General features: G+C 42.1%; 1 protein-coding gene across 5 annotated transcripts in view; it reads left to right on the top strand.

The window, feature by feature from the left end:
• Nucleotides 1–18,762, top strand: part of LOC146809667 (sulfotransferase 2B1-like) — a 654,164-nt gene that overhangs the window by 450,431 nt on the left and 184,971 nt on the right. For all 5 annotated transcript variants that reach the window (XM_085616523.1, XM_085616519.1, XM_085616520.1 and 2 more), the window contains 2 exons: nt 8,295–8,389; nt 9,655–9,835. In XM_085616523.1, coding sequence (XP_085472649.1) covers nt 8,295–8,389; nt 9,655–9,835 — 276 coding nt within the window. The remainder of the gene's footprint in view (nt 1–8,294; nt 8,390–9,654; nt 9,836–18,762) is intronic.

Below are 18,762 nucleotides of genomic sequence, written 5' to 3'. Positions count from 1 at the left end.
TGAATGCAATTTAAAGTGGGCATAAAATTGAGGGAACTGTTTGCCTTTGTACATTTACTATAGCTACTGCTGAGAGCTATACCAGTTAGGCCTGAGCCACAGGTGAGGGCCGTCAACGAGAGAGAGGGCCTTTAGCAACTGGTATAGACTGAGGTAGAAGGGCTACAATGCTGTTAGAACATTCCACCCACTAAGGGTTGCAGGTTCTAAATTAAACAGAGAGAACCATTAAGACAAACATTGGAACATTCCAATGTTCTAATTTGCAATATTAATCAGGAAGCTCATGTGTGTTTTTTTCCCTTTAATATTTGTTTGTCTTATAGCATATCACCTCCACAAGCACTGTGCTGTCATAGCTCACCTCCAGGAACACACTCATTTGATACAATGACATGATGATCTGCTTAAGAATATAGATGTATATTTCATTTGAAAACTGGTGTACACTTTTCTTCTCTTTTTCCCATTGCTTCGGCCTCTTTTACAGTACACATTCACTGTAGAGAGTTCTTGCCTGGCAGAATCATGATATGATGCATACAGAAGTGCTATTTGCCAGCAGGTCTGATTAATTATGGTAATAATCCATACTTCTCCAATAGTGTTCAAAATGGTATAATGTTTCTAAGACTTTATTACTGACTGGAACTTATTGTTCCTATAATAGAAGGGTATTCAGGGCACGGTATAACTATACAAATTGTGAGATGTTGGGCAGTGGGTTATATGGCGTCTAATGTGGCAGTCGGAAGCCTCATAACTACATGTGTGCGTATAATTTATTAATTTTCAGTCTTTATATCCTTTCCCCTCTTATACAAAAGCCCATACACCTGTGTCAATCTGAGCTATGAGCAACTGTCATAAAACAAAAACATAATTATAGCCATTTCACCACTGGCATACTCCCCTGTAGACTGAGTGTGTTTTATTTTGTAGTGGTCTTAGATTGTCCTGTATTATTCCCTTGAGGCCCTTTATTGATCAGTTTTCCAAAATATTTCAGTCTCTGCCTTACCTATTTGATTGGGAAAACAGCTACAAATATGCTTGTTGTGATCCGTATCATGGGCAATACCTCATATCTTCCCCCATTTACCTTGTATCCCAAAAAGGAAAAACATGTCAATTAGTGAGATCAGGATTAGAATAGTAATGATAGGGTCTGCGATGGTCATAAGGATGTCACCGCATATAGAATGACCTCAACATGGCCGGTGCTTCTATTTATCCCCTAGATCTTCTCTGACGACTGGATTGCTATGGCAAGAGGTTCTATTGCTATGAAGAAGAGTAATGGACATTGGCGGCAACTAGGACTAGTGTTTCAAATAATCGCCTTTGCATGGGATAAGAATTGCCACAATTAATGCTTGCAGTTGGCTTCTGGGTTTTTCAAAGGCTTTTTCTGTGGCTAGGAAGATGGTGAGTATCTCTTGCGAATTGTCCTTGGTATCCCAAAAAAGGTGAAAAGGTATTTTAAAATCGTTCCTGGAAGACCTCCTTTGTACGAACCCCACATGTGACGAGTGTATAAAGGACAGAATAATCTAGCTCAGTTGTGTCACCAGTATTTTTGGCCAATATCTTACCATCAATATTTATAAGCGAGATGGGCCTATAGTTCCGGCATTTCATTTCCTGATAATGTATATATAAACCCTGCTATTTTAGAAATATGGCTTTGGGAACCAGTACCATTTGATGTTTTGAAGGCCACTGAGATTAGTGGTGCTACTTGATCATCACATGTTTTGTCAAATTACCTTAGAAAGCAGTCCTCCCCAGTGGATTTAGAAGTGAACAATACCTATATTTCTTCTTAAATGATGCTTCCACTCGTAAGCCTTCTGTCTTCTGGGATATGGTGCTTAGTTCCTATGCTCTAGCAACACCTAGATTGGTATTTCTGCGGTATGCTCTGTGTACATGGTACTTGAACTCTAATTTTAACTTCTAACTTCAACTTTTTACTTTATTCATCTGGTTCAACTCGTGGCTATGGTGCACTGTCTGGGATATGCCCCTTATATGGCACATGATCCTATGTTATGTTATGTCATGGAAACTTTTAGAGCGCACGATGTCCTGGCGCTAGTTACTTCTCCTTAATGCAGAGCTAGAAAAAAAGAGGGTTTATTTATCAAAAAGCCAGGTCTTCAACCCTTTCCTGAAAGCCAGAAGATTGGTGGCATTTCTCAGATGTAATCAAGTCGTTCCAGGCTTTTGCTGCGCATGAAGAGAAGTTTCTGCCACCCAACTGGGCTTTTTTTGTTGGTGGGACTATGACCAGTTTGGCTCCCAGTGATCTAAGAGTTCCTCTCGGTCTATACCATTGAAACTGGTGTCTTAAATACTCTGGTCCCAGTCCTTGAAGTGCTTTAAAGACCATATAAAGAGATTTAAAATGCACCTGGTTCCTCACAAGCAGTCAGTGCAATTTTTTTTAATCTCTTTGGAAATTGGGGAGAACTTGGATGTGCCCTAAGTAATCTGGCCACGGCATTTTGTAGCAGCTGGAGTTTATACAGGAGTTTTTGTTGTATATTTAGATAGAGGCCTTTACAGTAGTCCAGCCTCGACAAGACCAATGCTGTAACCACTGTTTGCCGGCTCCACAAAGGTAGAAGCTGCAAAACCTTCTTAACAGTTCTCAGTACATGCGCTGTTGTTGAAGTTACTGTATTTACTTGGGCCCCAAAGGAGAGTTTCTCATCTAGTATTATTCCAAAATTTCTCACCTTTTTAGAGGGTGTAGGGAGTGACCCCATAGAGGCAGGCCACCAGTTAGGAGTCCAGAAGTTAAAATCATTCCCGAACAACATTACTTCAGTTTTACCTGAATTCAGCTTTAGGCGATTGTCAGCCATCCATCTCCCAACCGATTCCATGCAGACCTGAAAACGTTTACCTTTTCCCAACTCTTGGCTGCGTAATAGAGACACCACAATGTGTGTGTCATCAGCGTAGGACGTGATCCCAAACCCTTATAGAGTTATCACTCTACTCTGAGTAAAAGTGTGAAGTAGGTGAATTGTGGAAATACTTATTGTATGTTTTGAATAGTATCTCTTTTGGGCCTCTAGTTGGCAGAGGTTTACACCCTGTCCATGTAGGGTCCACAATTCTAGTCGGGATAAGTCAGATACACAACCTAAATCAACCTCTGTTCACCCTCTGGTAGCTTGGCACAGAGCAGTCAGGTTTAATTTAAGAGGCAATGTGTAAGGTATTTATGCACACTTTAATTACAGTGAAAACACAACAAAAAGACTCCACACCAATCTAGAAAAAGAGAATTTTTTTTTGTGTAAAACAAGAACAAATTGACAAAAATCCAATAAGTGAAATTCGAGATATGAATATTTTAAGAATAAACTGCAATATTGTGCTTTGAAGTCAACAGTGCTTAGAGGTAATTTGAGGTCGCGCTGGAATGGGGTAAAACCAAAGTCTAAGGCCAACCACGATGGAAGGCAGGCTGGCTACAGGACCCACGCAGGGCCCACTGAAAAAGTATCATGGATGGAGCAAGCGTCAGCATAGAAAACTCAATGCGTTGTTTCTGATTCACGCATTCGGGCTGATGCATCGTTGTTGAGCCTCGCAGTCAGGTTGCGCGTCGTCAAACCACTTAAATTGCAGGCACTGTGTTATCCTCAAGCCGCGCAGGGATGTAATTGGATCGGCACTAGGTCAAAGCTAACAGTCAGAACCCGAGTCATTTTCAAGCCGCCCAGGGATGTCGTTGGATCAGATCTGCTTTGGCATCGAAGGATACTGTGTCAGTTCTGATTGGCGCAAAGGCATCACTGCACCGAGTTTTGCAGTAAAGCAGCTGCAGCACCCTCCATAAAGGCCCAGGATGGATTGGCACCTCTTGCAGTGCAGGACTCACAGTTGGTAGAATCCAGTAGCTGAAGCAAGGTTGAAGGAAGACTTTGACACCAAATTATGTTATATGGCAGTCTCCATGCTAACCTATGTGAGAGATAGACCTTGCAGTAGTGATAAACAGTATTTCTCTACCTGAACATGTAAAGCTTAAATGTACATGTCCTTTTTTTAAAATACACTGCACCCTGCCATTGGGGCTGCCTGGGGCCTACCTTAGTGGTGACTTATATGTAATAAAAAGGAATGTTTGGGCCTGGTAAGTAGGTGAACATGCCAGGTCAAAATGGCAGTTTTAAACTGAACACACAGGTTCTGCAATGGGAGGCCTGAAGCATATTTACAGGGCTACAAAAATCCAGCTATACAGTAGCTTCTCCTGATTGGCCAGCCTTTCACAAGCTGATTCAAGCTGCTCTGATGAGGTGTGAAGTGGCCTGAAAGGAAACAAACAGACATCTGGTGGGAGGAGATCTGCAAGCTGCAGAACAAAAGACAGGGAGGGAGCTGGGTAGCAAAACTGGTCTTCAAAGAGGGAAAGATACTCAGGCCAGGACTCAGGCCCAACCCCACTTCCCACAGCCCCATCCAGATAGTAGCCTTTGTTATCGAATGAGCAGAGGGCCTGAAAAGGGAGTGTTAGGGAAAGTTATCCACACCTGTAGGTTGGAGTTGGCCAGACCTTCAGCTCCAGGAGAGATTTTTTTGAATTTGGAATTTTAACAAATAGTGATTTCTGAGACACAAATATGCCACACTTTGGAGAAAGTTGTTTTACCTGAAGGTGCCATTCTGTATCCCATTGGTCAGGGGTGCCCCCCTTCCTGTCCCCCTAGAAGCACGGATATATATGGGAGAGCTGTCCAGCAACTCAGAAGCCTGCCTGAATAAACAAGAAGATGGACTGTCATGCTGGAACCCATGGCCTGCACTAAGAGGACTGCACTCAAAATGACTGCACCTGCCGCACACCTTGGAACTACAGCGAAAGAAGGACTTTGTCTGGCAGTAAAATTTTAAGTTTAAGGAGTGTACTCCCTGAAAACAACAAATTAAAAGAGCTCCACCTGCATCATCTCCACCAAGAAGAAACCAGCTGATTACCTTCAGCTAAATTTTAAAGGATTTAGCTAGATGCATTGTGGCAAGTGTAGTCCCAACTCTCCAAGTAGCAACTCAGATCTTCTGGAACCTTGGCTGGTGTTGTGGATCCATAAAGAACACAACAGGACCTTCTGGAGGCAACTCCAGGCATTTGAGGTCATTTGGAGCATTGTGACCAAAAAGCTCCATGAGTTGACAGACCCATCATCGAGTGTCAAGCTGGGGATGTAAAACCACAACCCGGCCTAAAATGCCGGTTGTCCTGCTAAAGACCTAGAGCTCATCGTCATCGATAAGACTTCCAGGAATCGATCAAGGCATCCCGCTGAGCAAGCCGCCATCATGGAACCTAACCCCGGCCTGCCAAGTAGACTCGCTCGATGTCAAGAGTAAGTGCTCCCAAAATTTTACTAAGTCAGAACGTAAAAACATGACCGGCCCTACCGCTCATTGTATCCCACCCATGCTCCATCGCGGTAAGCCTGAAACTTTGAATTTTTCCTTGTCTAGCATGACTAGATGTACCAAGTTGGTGCTTTTGGCTTTTAAGCGCTAGAAAACATTTAGGGCCCTATTACGATGTCTGTCAGAGCTGCCTCCAATCGACCCGTCTCTGTGTGAGAACCGACCAACTGTAGGTCCACAGTTACACACACCATATTAGGATACTACCACATAGGGTGAGGTTGCAAACTCCCATTTCTCTAGGGGGGTGTGTGGTGCAGGCAGAAACTGCCCGCAGCACAAGTTCCCATTGAGAAATGAGAGTTTGTGTAAATAACTGTACTGTGTAGCAGGCACCTCGAATCGGCTTGGACGGAGGGTAGGAGTCTACGTTTCCTGTATCGAGGAAACATAACACTGCACTTTTCAGTGTTATAGTCCGGCCCTGATTCGCTGGAGCCCCTGACGCATCACTATGGGGTGCATTTAGGTTTTTCTTCAACATAAGTAACCACTTATTAGGGTGCTGTAAAAGTGGTAAGTGCTTTAGTAGGTGCTATCACTACCAGTAAGTGTGTGAACTTTTTTTGTTTGGTCCTGATGAATTGCGGTTTAACTAACCATTGCAAGAAACATGTTGACCTGTTTTAGCGCCATCCTAACTACCTTATTGTAGGGAGGCGCTCCATTTTGGTTTTAGTCAAGAGTGGGACCCTGCTTATTAAACTTTTGTTATTTTTGGGCCCGACTACTTGTTTTAAAGTTTCATTAGAACACACTACACCCAGGGCCCTCACCCGCATTACACCAACCGGCATAAAGGAATAAAGATCTCCATCAAAAGGCCCCGATAAGGGCGCCGATCGGGGATTGCAGCGCCGCCCCGATTTGGAGCAGACCTGATGATGAAGCATGACATCTAGCTGGCTGGATGTGTGAGGGTCTTTTTCCTGAAGGAGGAAGTTTCTCCTGACTTCACTGACTTATAGATTATTGCAGGCCTTTCTTTGTCTAATCACACCCTTTAGGAACAGCATACATCTTTATACCTAGACCTCAAGGTGCCTGCCACACAGTGCAGGGATTTACGTGGGAGCACCATAGTTGCCCCCACTGCCCACAACCGTAGGCCAGGGAGAGAGGAGGGGCCCTGCTAGGGGCCCTTATAGTCACTAATCCCCACAGCGGAAACACCCTCCATTGGGAATTATGTGCGGGCTCCGACTGGCCAACGGGTTCCTTGAGCCTGTTGGAAGCCAATCGGCTTGACCGGCCAGTTTATACTCGAACCACAGACATCATAATTCAGTGTTCGGACTGTAAACCTTCCATGTCGGTCAAAAAGCCTCCGACCACGGTCAGAGGCTTTCCGACCGACATCGAAATTAGGCCCAGTATCTTTAAATATTCATTTTTCCCGTTTCCTGCATTGGATTTTTGTTGCTTTGGTGTCATTCTAATCATAAAATGATTTCCTATTGTTATAAATTGGTGTTGGATTTTTATTGTGTGTTTTATTGGTTGTTTTTAAATGCTTTACACACCTGTCTTCAAAATTAATCCTGCCTGCCAAGGGATGAGCAAGAGAATAATTTATTGTTACCTTGACTGGACCTTATATTGTGATTGTAGTCTTATTACTAGTGGTAGGTACTTAACTACACCTACTAATAAACCACCTTCCAACACTCAAGAAGACATGCCTTACATGCATCTTTAGCGCACTCACTATAGTGATTCCAACTCCTTCCATGTGAGGATGCAAACTGGGGTTGTCCGAGAATGCCTCTGAGGCCTACATTTCTCAAACTGCTCGAGCATATCTACCTTTGAAACTAAGGCAAACATGTTGGGGAATACTGCTTAAGTCCCCTTAAGTAATAAGCCAAACAAATGTTCTGTGGGTCTCATTTACCAACACTTCTACTTAGGCTTTAAAAATGTGAAAAGTACATTAGTAACTTGTATCATATTCATGATCTATGTTTTTGAAAAAGAGTACAGGTCCCAATATCTTGTATGATGATGATTTTCATATTTTTTGTATAAGGGCAATATACATTTCAATATATATCCAAATTAGTGCAGGCAACACAGTGCTCAGACAGTGAACACATATATATACAGCAACATAGAGCAGGACATTGAACAAATCCCAATGTTGCATAGGATTTCATATCAAGCAAACGTAATCAGAGATCCTGTCTGCTCATATATGGTATCTACTGGCGAATCCTAACATGTTTTGAAAGCCACTTTGGAAGGGCTTATCAATGTTTCAACCTGTAGTTAGTCTTAGGCTCTTGTCAGAAGAAAAGTTGTCTGATTAAAGTTCCCTAGAAACTGTGGAATCTTGGGACCTTCGGAAAGGCATCCTATAAACAATCTGCCCAAGAATACTTCAAGACAGAGTCTACAATGTATACCGGGCCTCTGGTGAAAGTGGTCACACCTACACATACAAGAGCATTCCTAAACAAAGCCAACAATACTGAATGCCTGGGCCTGTCGGTTCCTTCAAGAGTCCCGTAGAGGTAAGGAGATTACAGAGGAAAAGCACACTTTGCATTGTGTGATGCCAGCCCATGATCTGCAGTCATGTTGGTGGTGTTACCATGTTAATTGCTTTAATTTCCTTGGGACAGGTTTTCACTATAGTAAACTGCCAATAAATAAATGTAATAAAATATAAGAGTTTAGTAACGCTAGCCAATTCTTGTTGATTAACAGCTGACAGCATCAAATCAACCATGGGCTTTCAAAGACCAAGGCCCGAGACTGTGTTCACCTGCTCTTTTGAAGAGTAGTGAAGTGACTAGAACTTAGAAAAAATCTGCTATTTTTTGCAGTGGCTTTTGGCTCCTGGTTTGATCACATCAAAGGGTGGATGGAGATGAAGAACAAAAGCAACTTCTTACTCATCACTTACGAGGAACTCCTGGAGGTAAGATTGTAATATTCACATTAACAGAAAAGGTTTTCCTTTAAGAGTTGGCTGGGATGTGCGTTGGTTGGAGTTAAAGGTGCATAATGTGCACTTTTATAAGCTGTTGTCTTACTTCTTGAAGACAAAGTGCAATTCTAGCTGAACATGCTTCTATGACTCTCAAGTTTCTCTACTTCATATGACTACCAAATCCAGTTTAAGGCCTGATAAAGAGTTTGGAGGATGGGTTATTGCATCAGAAACATGACGGAGATCCTTTTCGGCCTTACTACAAGTGCCATTGGATATAATACATTTGCAGTAAGGTGCAGAGGTTTGCTGAAACATTTGGGATGGAGTAACCCATCCCCAAAACTCTAAATCATGCCCTAAGTTTTTTCTTTACATTCCATGATTTGTAGGTCGGTATTTCTGATTGTAAAATCGAGACTACAAATCCAAGAATGCAAAGAAAAAACTGGACTGGATGAATACACAGCCATGAACCTAGGACACTTGAGAGCTTTGTTTACTGTCTTGGGTATGCAGCTAAGATGTTCATTTGATATTTACCAATGTTGCAGAGGGCTGTGTCTTCCATGCAAGCCACAGGCTCAAATATCAGATTGATTTCTGTTTTCGGATGTCCCTAAAGCCTGGATTTATGACAGATGTTCAGAGGTATCCCCATTAGATTCAGTGGCTCTAATCAAATCATTTTATAAATGTGGTTCTTCTGTAAATATATCATGGATTCCATTTTCCTTGGCTGATCCTGGGCACCCCTGCAATTATCGTCAGGGTTATAAAACGTGAACCCCAGAGGTGGATAAATAATAGCATCTGTTATTACAACACTTCAGTGCCAAAGTGAAGGACCTGTAATTTCATACATAGATACAAAGGTCATTATTTAAACATTAGTTCCACACCACTAGAAGACTTATATGGACATTCGGAGTAATTTTTAAATTGGCATTCATATTATTAATATAAATATTTAGAAAAATCAAAATAGCCCTTTCACTATAGAGCTCACACCGAAATTAGCCGACGAAAAGCACATAATACAAAAATGTGTACATGCCTTGTTTTATATGACGTTCTCCTTTATTACTAACAGTCCATTCACTAGCTAAGTTACCGCATAAATATTCAATTCTTTTTAAATATTACAATTTAAAAGTGGCTAACATCCATTCCTCCTGGACTAAACTAGGAAGGATATCTATTGTGACTAATAGCGACCTCTTTTAAAACCAATGTCTTCTTTCCTCCTCTAGGACACTCGCGGAACTGTGGTGAAAATCTGTGAGTTCCTGGGAAAGGAATTGGATGATGCTGTGATTGACTCTGTGGTGGAAAATAGCTCCTTTGAAGTAATGAAAGGCAACAAAATGTGTAACTTTTCCACCCTTCATGAGGCTTTCATGGACCATAGTAAGGGGAGGTTCTTACGAAAAGGTGAGACCATGTGTACTGCTCTTTCAGTTTCACAGCTAACACTTGCCGGGAACTTTCTCACGGGGACCACATCATAGGTTTAGCAAATTGTTTGTGATTGACCTAAGACTGTCCAATTGTAATTATCTATCTATACATGTCTTTGAAGAACTTAATTTCCTTGTGGAATTTGAATGGCTCTGATTCACAGCACTATCAGCACTCAATATAGGTTCAAATATTTGAGCAGTGGTGCTGGATTGTTCTTTTTAGTTGCGGCGGAAAAGTGGCAACTGCTAGACTAAAAATACATTGTTCACTCGAGGGTTTAGTGAGCCACCAGGTGGCTCTATCGGGTACCCATCGAAGTTTGGTCATTGTGTTTTTCACAAAGTATGAAAGTGAAGAAAACATGCTAACCCATTCGAGACATTATACTCATCATCATCTTTAACATAGTTTTTTCCTCGTCAGTCTTTGTCTTTATAACGTAAAGTATCCATTTTTTCTCTGTCTCACTTTCCATGCTATCTTGATTTTCACCACCTTCATTTTCATCTATCTATGGAATCATGCATGATCTTCACCACCCTCCTGTGTACATTTGATATTATCAAGATCCCCCCAGCCTCCTGTATATCAAGCAATGTCATATCATCCTCCTGAGCATCTAGCTAAGCATTATCATTTATGCAATGCCTATGCCCACTTGTTACTAAAATGGGTTATTTCCCTCGTTTTACCTGATGTCGGAATATTATGCTCTAGAAAGTTGTTGTGTGTGCTTAATCACATTAAGCACCTTGGAAACTCTTACATAATGAACTACATTTGTTATGCAAATTATTTATTCATACTTGCTCTCATTTGAGTGCATGTTATTTGACACTGTCTGTTCTCTATCACTTTTAATTAGTGCTCCTCATTTCATTCATTCATTATTTACTTTATTCGGTTTCATCAAGAGAAAAACCATAAAAGTATCAAACATCTTAAAAAACATTACATTTTCCAGTGATAAGAAATTACATTAAATTATTGTTAAAAGTCATCACAGTAAGTCATTAACATGTTAATAATTTTACATTCAGAGTTTTGCGGGATTAAAAACGTATAACAAGCTTTTAAAATGCATCAGAGCTCAAGTTATAAATTAGATCTATGTCGAATACAAAATTTCAAAAACCTTGCTATATTTATGGATAAAAAATCTGATTCCAGAAATTGGAGAACCATAAAAGCAGGGCGACATTGGCGAAGGCCCATGCTTTTTAAAATCGGAATGAGCCATCGCTTTCTAGGTTCAGTATAAAATTTGCAAAAAAGGGTTACGTGTAAGAGCGATTGTGGGGAGATACCGTCACATGGACAATGGGTTAACTGCTTAGACCAATCATTTGTCTCTGGAAAAGTAACAAAGCGATGAAAGATGTTTAATCTGAATCGGGTCAGCAAAAATCTATCGAAACTGGATATCTTCCAAGTTAAGTAGGGCTGGATCCTCACAGTTGATTGGATTGACAATGAATGCTGAACAGAGATTTTAGTTACTTCAGCAGTCAAGCGGAGACCAGCTAGGTGCATTAGACATTGATTCTTTAACATCTTTCTTGATATCCGAGCGATTTCATGTGGGTTGTGATAATAATTTTCCATGCCCAAGTCGGATAAAAACTTCCAAACATATTGTAGCCACTGTATCTTCTATGCGTGTTCTAGCTTAACACAATCTGTCACGATTGCTTGAGTAAGCGTTAACTTATTAGACGTCCAAAGACAATGCCATAATAGAACTGGTTGCATCCCTATGATGTCAGAAATATAGGATACGCGCAGTTTTAAATGGCAGCTGAAATTGGAAGTACTTTGTGGTACTGCAAGTAGGAATCTTAAACTGTTTTCTACTTTTTGTATCGATTCAGCCTGCACATACCCCCAACCCCCTACCCCATAGATGGCTGTGCTAACGCATTTCACCTGGTAAATACGTAGCATCTCTTCGGGGGGTCGTTTTCCAAGCCTCTGAGTAAATGCTACTAAGGCCATTGTAGCTTTTAGAAACTGCAGTTTTCTAACCTCAATTGCTCTTTTCCAAGTGCCCTTTTCATCTATTACAACTCCTAGGTAAGGATAAGTAGGAGTGTGGTCTACCCTGGAGTTGCTTATATAGATGTCTTTTCCTTTTCTTAATTTACGACCAGAAGTCATAATAAAGGTCTTTTTTATATTGATTTTTAGATCTAAATTCGACATAAATAAATTATATCGATTTACAGAGCGCTGCAGTTCGAGGGGAGTGCGATTCTGGACAAAGGGAAGGTCCTGACTCCCATCCAGCATGGCCAATTCCAGGCCGTTTGTATAAAGAGTAAAAAGGTAGGGGGCCAGGACACAACCCTGTCTTACTCCCCGCTCCACCTTAAAAGGAGCGGATAACTGGCCCCCCAGGCCATATCTCACTCTCGCTGTTGCATTTGAATAAATTTCTCGCAGATAGTTAACCAACAGAGTATCGACCCCCATTGCTGTCAAGATGTCCCAAAGTTTTGCATGACCCACGCAGTCAAACGCTGCAGTGAGGTCTACGTAAGCCATATGCAGTCTTCCACCCTTCACATCTAAATATTTGCTCCTAAGTAACGACAGGTTTAAGACCTGCTCGATGGTACCGAGCCCTTCCCTAAATCCATACTGGAGGTCAGATATGATGTTATTATCTTCCGTCCAGTGCTGTAGGCGTTCTAACAGAATACGGCCTACCACCTTTCCCAACGAGTCCAATAAGAAAATAGGGCGGTAGCACGTTGGACTGTTGCGATCGCCCTTTTTAAAAACCGGGACCAGGGTGGACTCTGACCAAGAGGCCAAAAGACCAGCTTTTCCCGTGGATTCTAGTACCCTGAGTAGTAATGGGGCCCATAGGTCCATTTTAAATTTATATAGATCCACGGGGACCCCGTCAGGGCCCGGGGCCTTTCCTCCTCTGCTGGTGTTCAAAGCTTGATCAACTTCGGCCAGCGAAAAATCTAAGGCCAGTGAGCTCAGAGAAGGGCTTAGACTACTGATCCTTTTCCCAGGAGTGCTGTAGGTTTGGGTGGACTCTTCCGTTAGGCCAAATATCTGCGAGAAATGAGCTATCCAATCAGATTCAGTGATTGTAACTTCTATGTTGCTGTTCTCCCTTCGGCCGGAGAGGAATGGGGTGTTTATGACTTCCCAAAACACTGTGCAGTCATTAATTTTACAGCTGCTGTGTAAGGCAATCCATAGTTCCTCTTTTAATTCCTTCTTTCTCTGACGTAGAGTTTTATTATATGCTTTCCTTAGTTGGGTAACCTCTGTCCTATCTCTATCGGATTTATTAAGAGCTGCTTTAAGGGCAGAGTACGCTTTTGTACAGGATGAATTAAACCAACTAGTCTTTATTTTTCTTTTCCCTTTAGATATAATAGTTAAGGCATCATTTACAGATTTAATTACTACTTTAAAATTATCTACTATCTCCTGAGGGGTTGAACTCTCCGCCAAACATAAACTTATTGCAGGCATGGAAGTTCTGACAACCTTTTATGTTATTAATTCAGGATACGAATGGGCCCACTTCATAGCATAACCATTTAGTCGATTCATAATAAGACTTTCCTCCTGGTACAAGGTTGTTGGCTTTGCTCTGCCTCGTGCCAGTTGCATGGTAACGGAGATCGGAAAGTGATCGCTAAATACGCAATCATGCGTTGTAAAATTAGTTATGAAGTGTGAAGCCCTAGTTGCCATGAAAATAAAATCGATGCAGCTGGAGGCTCCTCTACCATTGAAGGTTGGACTTAAGGAAACTGCGGGTGTTAACAATTCATTAGCAAAGGCCAGTTGGAGGAGTGAGATCGTCTCATTCATGCACGCCCCTACTAGGGAATGGGGAAAATGGGTAATATTACTATCTTGCATGTCCAGAAGGCCGCATGTAATGTTATTGTTTCTTTCACAGAGAGATAAATTAAAATCACAACCCCATGTAATGATGGAATTTTTCCCATGATGGTTGTTAATGAAGTCTAGAAGGAAATGACGGATTTCCTTCAATATCTCCACCAGTTTTGTTTGCTGTAGATTATTATAAAAATTAACTGCCACGATGTGGGGTGAATTATTTGTGGCTATTGAAATTATCTGATAATTCTCCTTATTTTTTAGGGAGTTTGTTTCTCTGACTTGAATTAAATTTGATATATACACCACTAAACCACCTTTCACATGCCCTGATGCTGAAGTAAGTGCCGGGGAGAAAAATGTTTTATAGCCATTTAAATGGATTGGTTGTACTGCCCATGTCTCCTGAAAACACAAGATGTCGTGAGACCACACAAAAGTTAACCACCCTTCTTGGTTAAACTTAGATCGAAGACCGGCAATATTCCAAAATGCAACACTAGTAGAGGCCCCTCTTAAAGCATTAGTGTCAGACTGGGGGGCTATGTTTAAACAGCTTCTTTCTTTTAGAAGTCTACTATTCGTTAAAGACATCAAGGCTGGATCTGAGTCATTTGTAACTTGGGGGCATAATTTATATAACTTTTGACTGTGCTTGTCTACAGGGTATTCTTGAGCATGTGCAGAAGGGACCAGGATAGGGTTCAGGGGGGAATCAGAGGATTTTCCAATTGTGCTACTTCCTGAGATGGATTAGAGACTAAAATCAATTGTATGTCAATACTTTCTCTCTCAAGTATAATAGGAGCAGGTCCCGGAAAACTAGATGGTTGTCAATCCACCTCCTCTAAAAATGACAGAAGCTCGAACCTATTCTGCGTTTGGATAGAGCCGTTTGTTTTCAGAGTGGAATTAGGAACCGGCTTATAGAAGAAATCAAGAGGGAGAGACAAGATTACTGTAGGTATTATGGGTGATTCCTCCTTAACAGCTAGAAGAAAACGAACCATTCTGGGCGTCTTGAAGTTTATGACAATACAGTCACCCTGAATGGATTTTTGGGATGGACCCACCCATCCTACTCTTCGGACCATCAGAATATGGTTTATGTTCTGAGGGTTAAAATGTTTATGTTTTACCAGCCAATCCACCACTTTATTACGGAGGGAGAACCAGGATTCTGTCAGTCCCTGTTTTAGAGGTGGAACCCCCGTTAGGACCAAGACGTAGGGACAAGATGCATGTGGCATATTCAAATTATCTGTATTGGATTGAGCCGTACCGTTTGTGAGATTAAGGTTCATATTTTTCTGCCCCTGGTTACTGATATTCTCCATCCTAGCAGTGACCTTTAACTTAGTGCCCTCAGTTACAAGGTTTTGATTCTCTAATTGCAGTACCTTCGATAAACCAGACTGGAACTCTTGACTAGGTTGATTACAGTTATCCCTTTGAAATGAGGGAATGTTCGTAATAGTAGGAGTCGACTTGGAAGTTTCCAGTTGAACTCTAATTGAATCAACATCCTCTTTCAATTGAACCAGCTTATTCTCAATGCGAGCAAATCTTTCATCAACGAGAGAAGTCAAGTGACAAGTCATTTCACAAAGTTTTACTTCAAGAATGTTTTTTATAAGGCCCTCCATTTGATTCCCTAGATCTTGTTTAAGTACTTTAGAATTGTTAGTGGGGAGACCTAACTGAACTTCAGGATACCTTAGGCTTTCATCTGTTTGAGTTTGTAGCGAAGCCATTCCCAGTAAGCTTGGGCCAGGGCCGGCTATTTCCTTTCCCTCTTTGCCCTGCTTGCCTCCCTGCTGTTTTATTCCCATTGCTCGTCCCTTCTTTTGTTTGCTTTGTTCCCGAGTTTGGGGGCCTTTCCCTCTTGGAGTAGGGATATCAATCTCCTTATCTTGTACGTTAGGAGATTGTGGTAGTAGATTCACAGAGGGGGAAGAAGGTATTAGGGAAATGGTTTTATTCACTGGTAGAGGACTATTATGTTCCTCCTCCCTGGTCAGCGGAAGTTGTAAGGAATCAAGTGAAAGTCTACGCTCTGTTAGTTGGATCTCATGAATAAGGAGAGATTCTGCTCTTATCAGGAAAGCGTCCAGGGTGCCCACGGTACTCTTACGTTTCTCCATTGATATTAGTACTTTACAAAGATATCAACGGTTAATAAACGATATATAACTGGGCTTGGAAGTCAATTGCAACTATTAACTTAAACAACAACTTAAACAACAAATTTACTAGATAGGTCCAGGAGCTCTAACTGTTACGGTATAGAGGTATACAATCGACGATATGTCAGTGTAACAATAGATCTTACCAGGCCTCTTGTTAAATCGGCTCATAGAAGACCGCCAAGGGACAGGCGTGCCTCTGTCTGCCCCTGACGTCCCCAGACGGGCCCGCACGCGTCCCGCGAAGTGGGAGCCGCGCTGTGTGGATAGGATGTCTTACCAGTAGACACCTGCTGTTCCTGAATGAAAGACCTTTCTTCAACCTTTACCAGTGTACTACGACTATACTTTATTACACATGGCTTTGTTGTGTTCAAGCTTACTTGAGCTTGGTGACGATGAGCATGTCACTGAACAGGAAGAAGTGCCTCTCCTTGGTCTTCAGGTCCTGTGTCAGCTGCACACACTCATGGAGGATGAGCTCTGAGCTCTCGGTGCTGAGCCCCAGTACAAAAGGGCTCTGGTCGACGGACACTGGAAACCCAAACCCGTCCCCGCTCTCTTTATGTATTGCACAGCCTTTATAGACCACGATATTCCTCCGCAATACAACCAAGGGGTATGGCCCAGCCCTGCCTACATCGGCCTATGACGGGCTAAGACGGGCCCGTCTTGGCCCGGGCCGGACCCGGGCACGCCCAGCCCGCGTCCCGCGCTGCGGGACCGCTTCCCCGGTTTTCTCGTCCCTCCAGGGACTATCTCTAAAGTGCAGTGCGTCTTGGGGGCCAGGGGCCGTGTGCAAATCAGCAAGGTTCAGAGTCGGTCTCCCGCGCTGCGGGACCGCTTCCCCGGTTGTCTCGTCCCTCCAGGGACTATCTCTAAAGTGCAGTGCGTCTTGGGGGCCAGGGGCCGTGTGCAAATCAGCAAGGTTCAGAGTCGGTCGCTCCTCATTTAAAACAGATGAAGAATTAACAGACCATATCCCGCCTTCTCTGATTACATTATCTCTAGAGTACTGTGAATTTATCCACCGCTAATAGCGCTAGGGGGTCTAGAATTCAGTCAAGATGGAGTCCTAGCTAATCATTTTATTAAATCTTCAGGCGTGATTTGTCTTCTACCCAAAAAATAAGTTAGTTGAAGGCTTTTTAAATCGTAGGTTATTTCAGGATTCAAGGCTCTCTCTCACCTGGCTCTTTATTTACTTAATCAGGTGATGGAGTGAGGAAACACCATTAACAGACCCAAATTTCTCTACAATGCCACTTCCTTTAGTCCCACCAAACATTTAGGGAATTTTGATGACCGGTCTGATTGCATGTATGATCAAAGCTTTGAATACTATGCTAATGTTCTAGTCATGTCCTGGGCAGTATGATAGATATTATTTTAACTAAAGAGCTGGAGGTATCTTGTTTCTCCGCTGTTTGGATTTAAAACTGCCCTGAATTAGTGTTTACAAAGTTCAAATACTTTAATTCCCAGGGGGCAGTAAGTACCTCATTGCCAAGCTGCCAGTAATAGGCTGGGACTTTGCACACCGGGGAATTACGATTAACCCTTCCACTTCACAATTTCCAGTGTCCGATTGGGGAATGCTGTTGAAATTATCATGACTGCAATAATAATTTCCACTGCTGTTTCTGAAAAACAAAACACTTTCCAACGTTCACGTTCTGGCAGAAATTTATTGGCAAAATATTAATATGGAAAACTAAAAAATGATTTTCTCACTGAACTCCAATTCCAATTTGTATCACATCCATTGAGATTCCTCCCGACCTTGTAATGACGTCTTTAGTCTGCGTTGAATATGTTGAACGTTTGTTTGTGCCGAAATTAAAGGTTGAAATGACTGTTGGGCCTACTTCTTACTTTCCAAACATTTAGCTCACAAGTAACTTGCATATTTCCCCTTACATATGCAGTAAATGTGTAGCTGTGCTGAAGTAATGCGCCCAGGGCACAAGTCCTAAAAAAAGAAGAGGGGGAACTAACCTAGTTAATCAGTATGCAAATGACATCACAGCACGTGACATCACGACACGTGACATCATGGCACATGACATCACAGGAAGTGACATCAGATCTTAAGCCCTCACATATATGATTAACATGTCTATCATGAGTACATTCGAGCACATTTCCAGTATACAGGGAAACCCTCATGAAGATTGACAATTTTGTCAGCTACACATAAAAAAATGTTGCCTTTTGTCAGCGTAAACTTCCTCTACCCATGGTGCTTTACAAGAAACAATAGTGATATTTAAATTTTTAAAACACCTCCTCAGGTGTAGTAAGCATTACATACATGTTTTTCATTTTGTGTAAATACTGGGAAAGACCTAGACATCTGACATTCTTAGAGTGCATAAATATCTCCTAAACAAAGCCTTAACAAAGTGAAAAGCTGCTTCTCTTAAGTATGTGTGAAGTGCTAACAAGGTGTGAGCCTTTGTTTCCCCTCTGCTGCATTTGCTTCTAGGTGTGAGGCTCATGACTGCTCCAGCCAGGAGACTCGAAAAAAAAGAGGCCTGATGACCCCTCAGATTCGGCGCAGCAGGAGTCTGAAATAAGAAAACCCCCACCCCGCCTGCACGTTGTTGCGGATCGAAAGCAGACAACAATGCGCAGGGGCTGCTTAGTGTGTCCCAGTGTTTGCAAATTACACCGGGACGAATTCAGCATATTTTTCAGTGGGGCCCAACTTCGCGGCAGGGTGGACGGCCTCCCCCCAGTGAAAAGAGTGGATGGACGCACCATGTAACTGCGTATACCACCGACTTGTGCCCTGAATGTGCCATTATTAAGAGAAATTCCTTGTTTGGACAA

This window comes from Triturus cristatus, chromosome 7 (assembly GCF_964204655.1).
Source record: "Triturus cristatus chromosome 7, aTriCri1.1, whole genome shotgun sequence".
NCBI lineage: Eukaryota > Metazoa > Chordata > Amphibia > Caudata > Salamandridae > Triturus > Triturus cristatus.
This window is presented reverse-complemented; position numbering and strand designations above follow the sequence as displayed.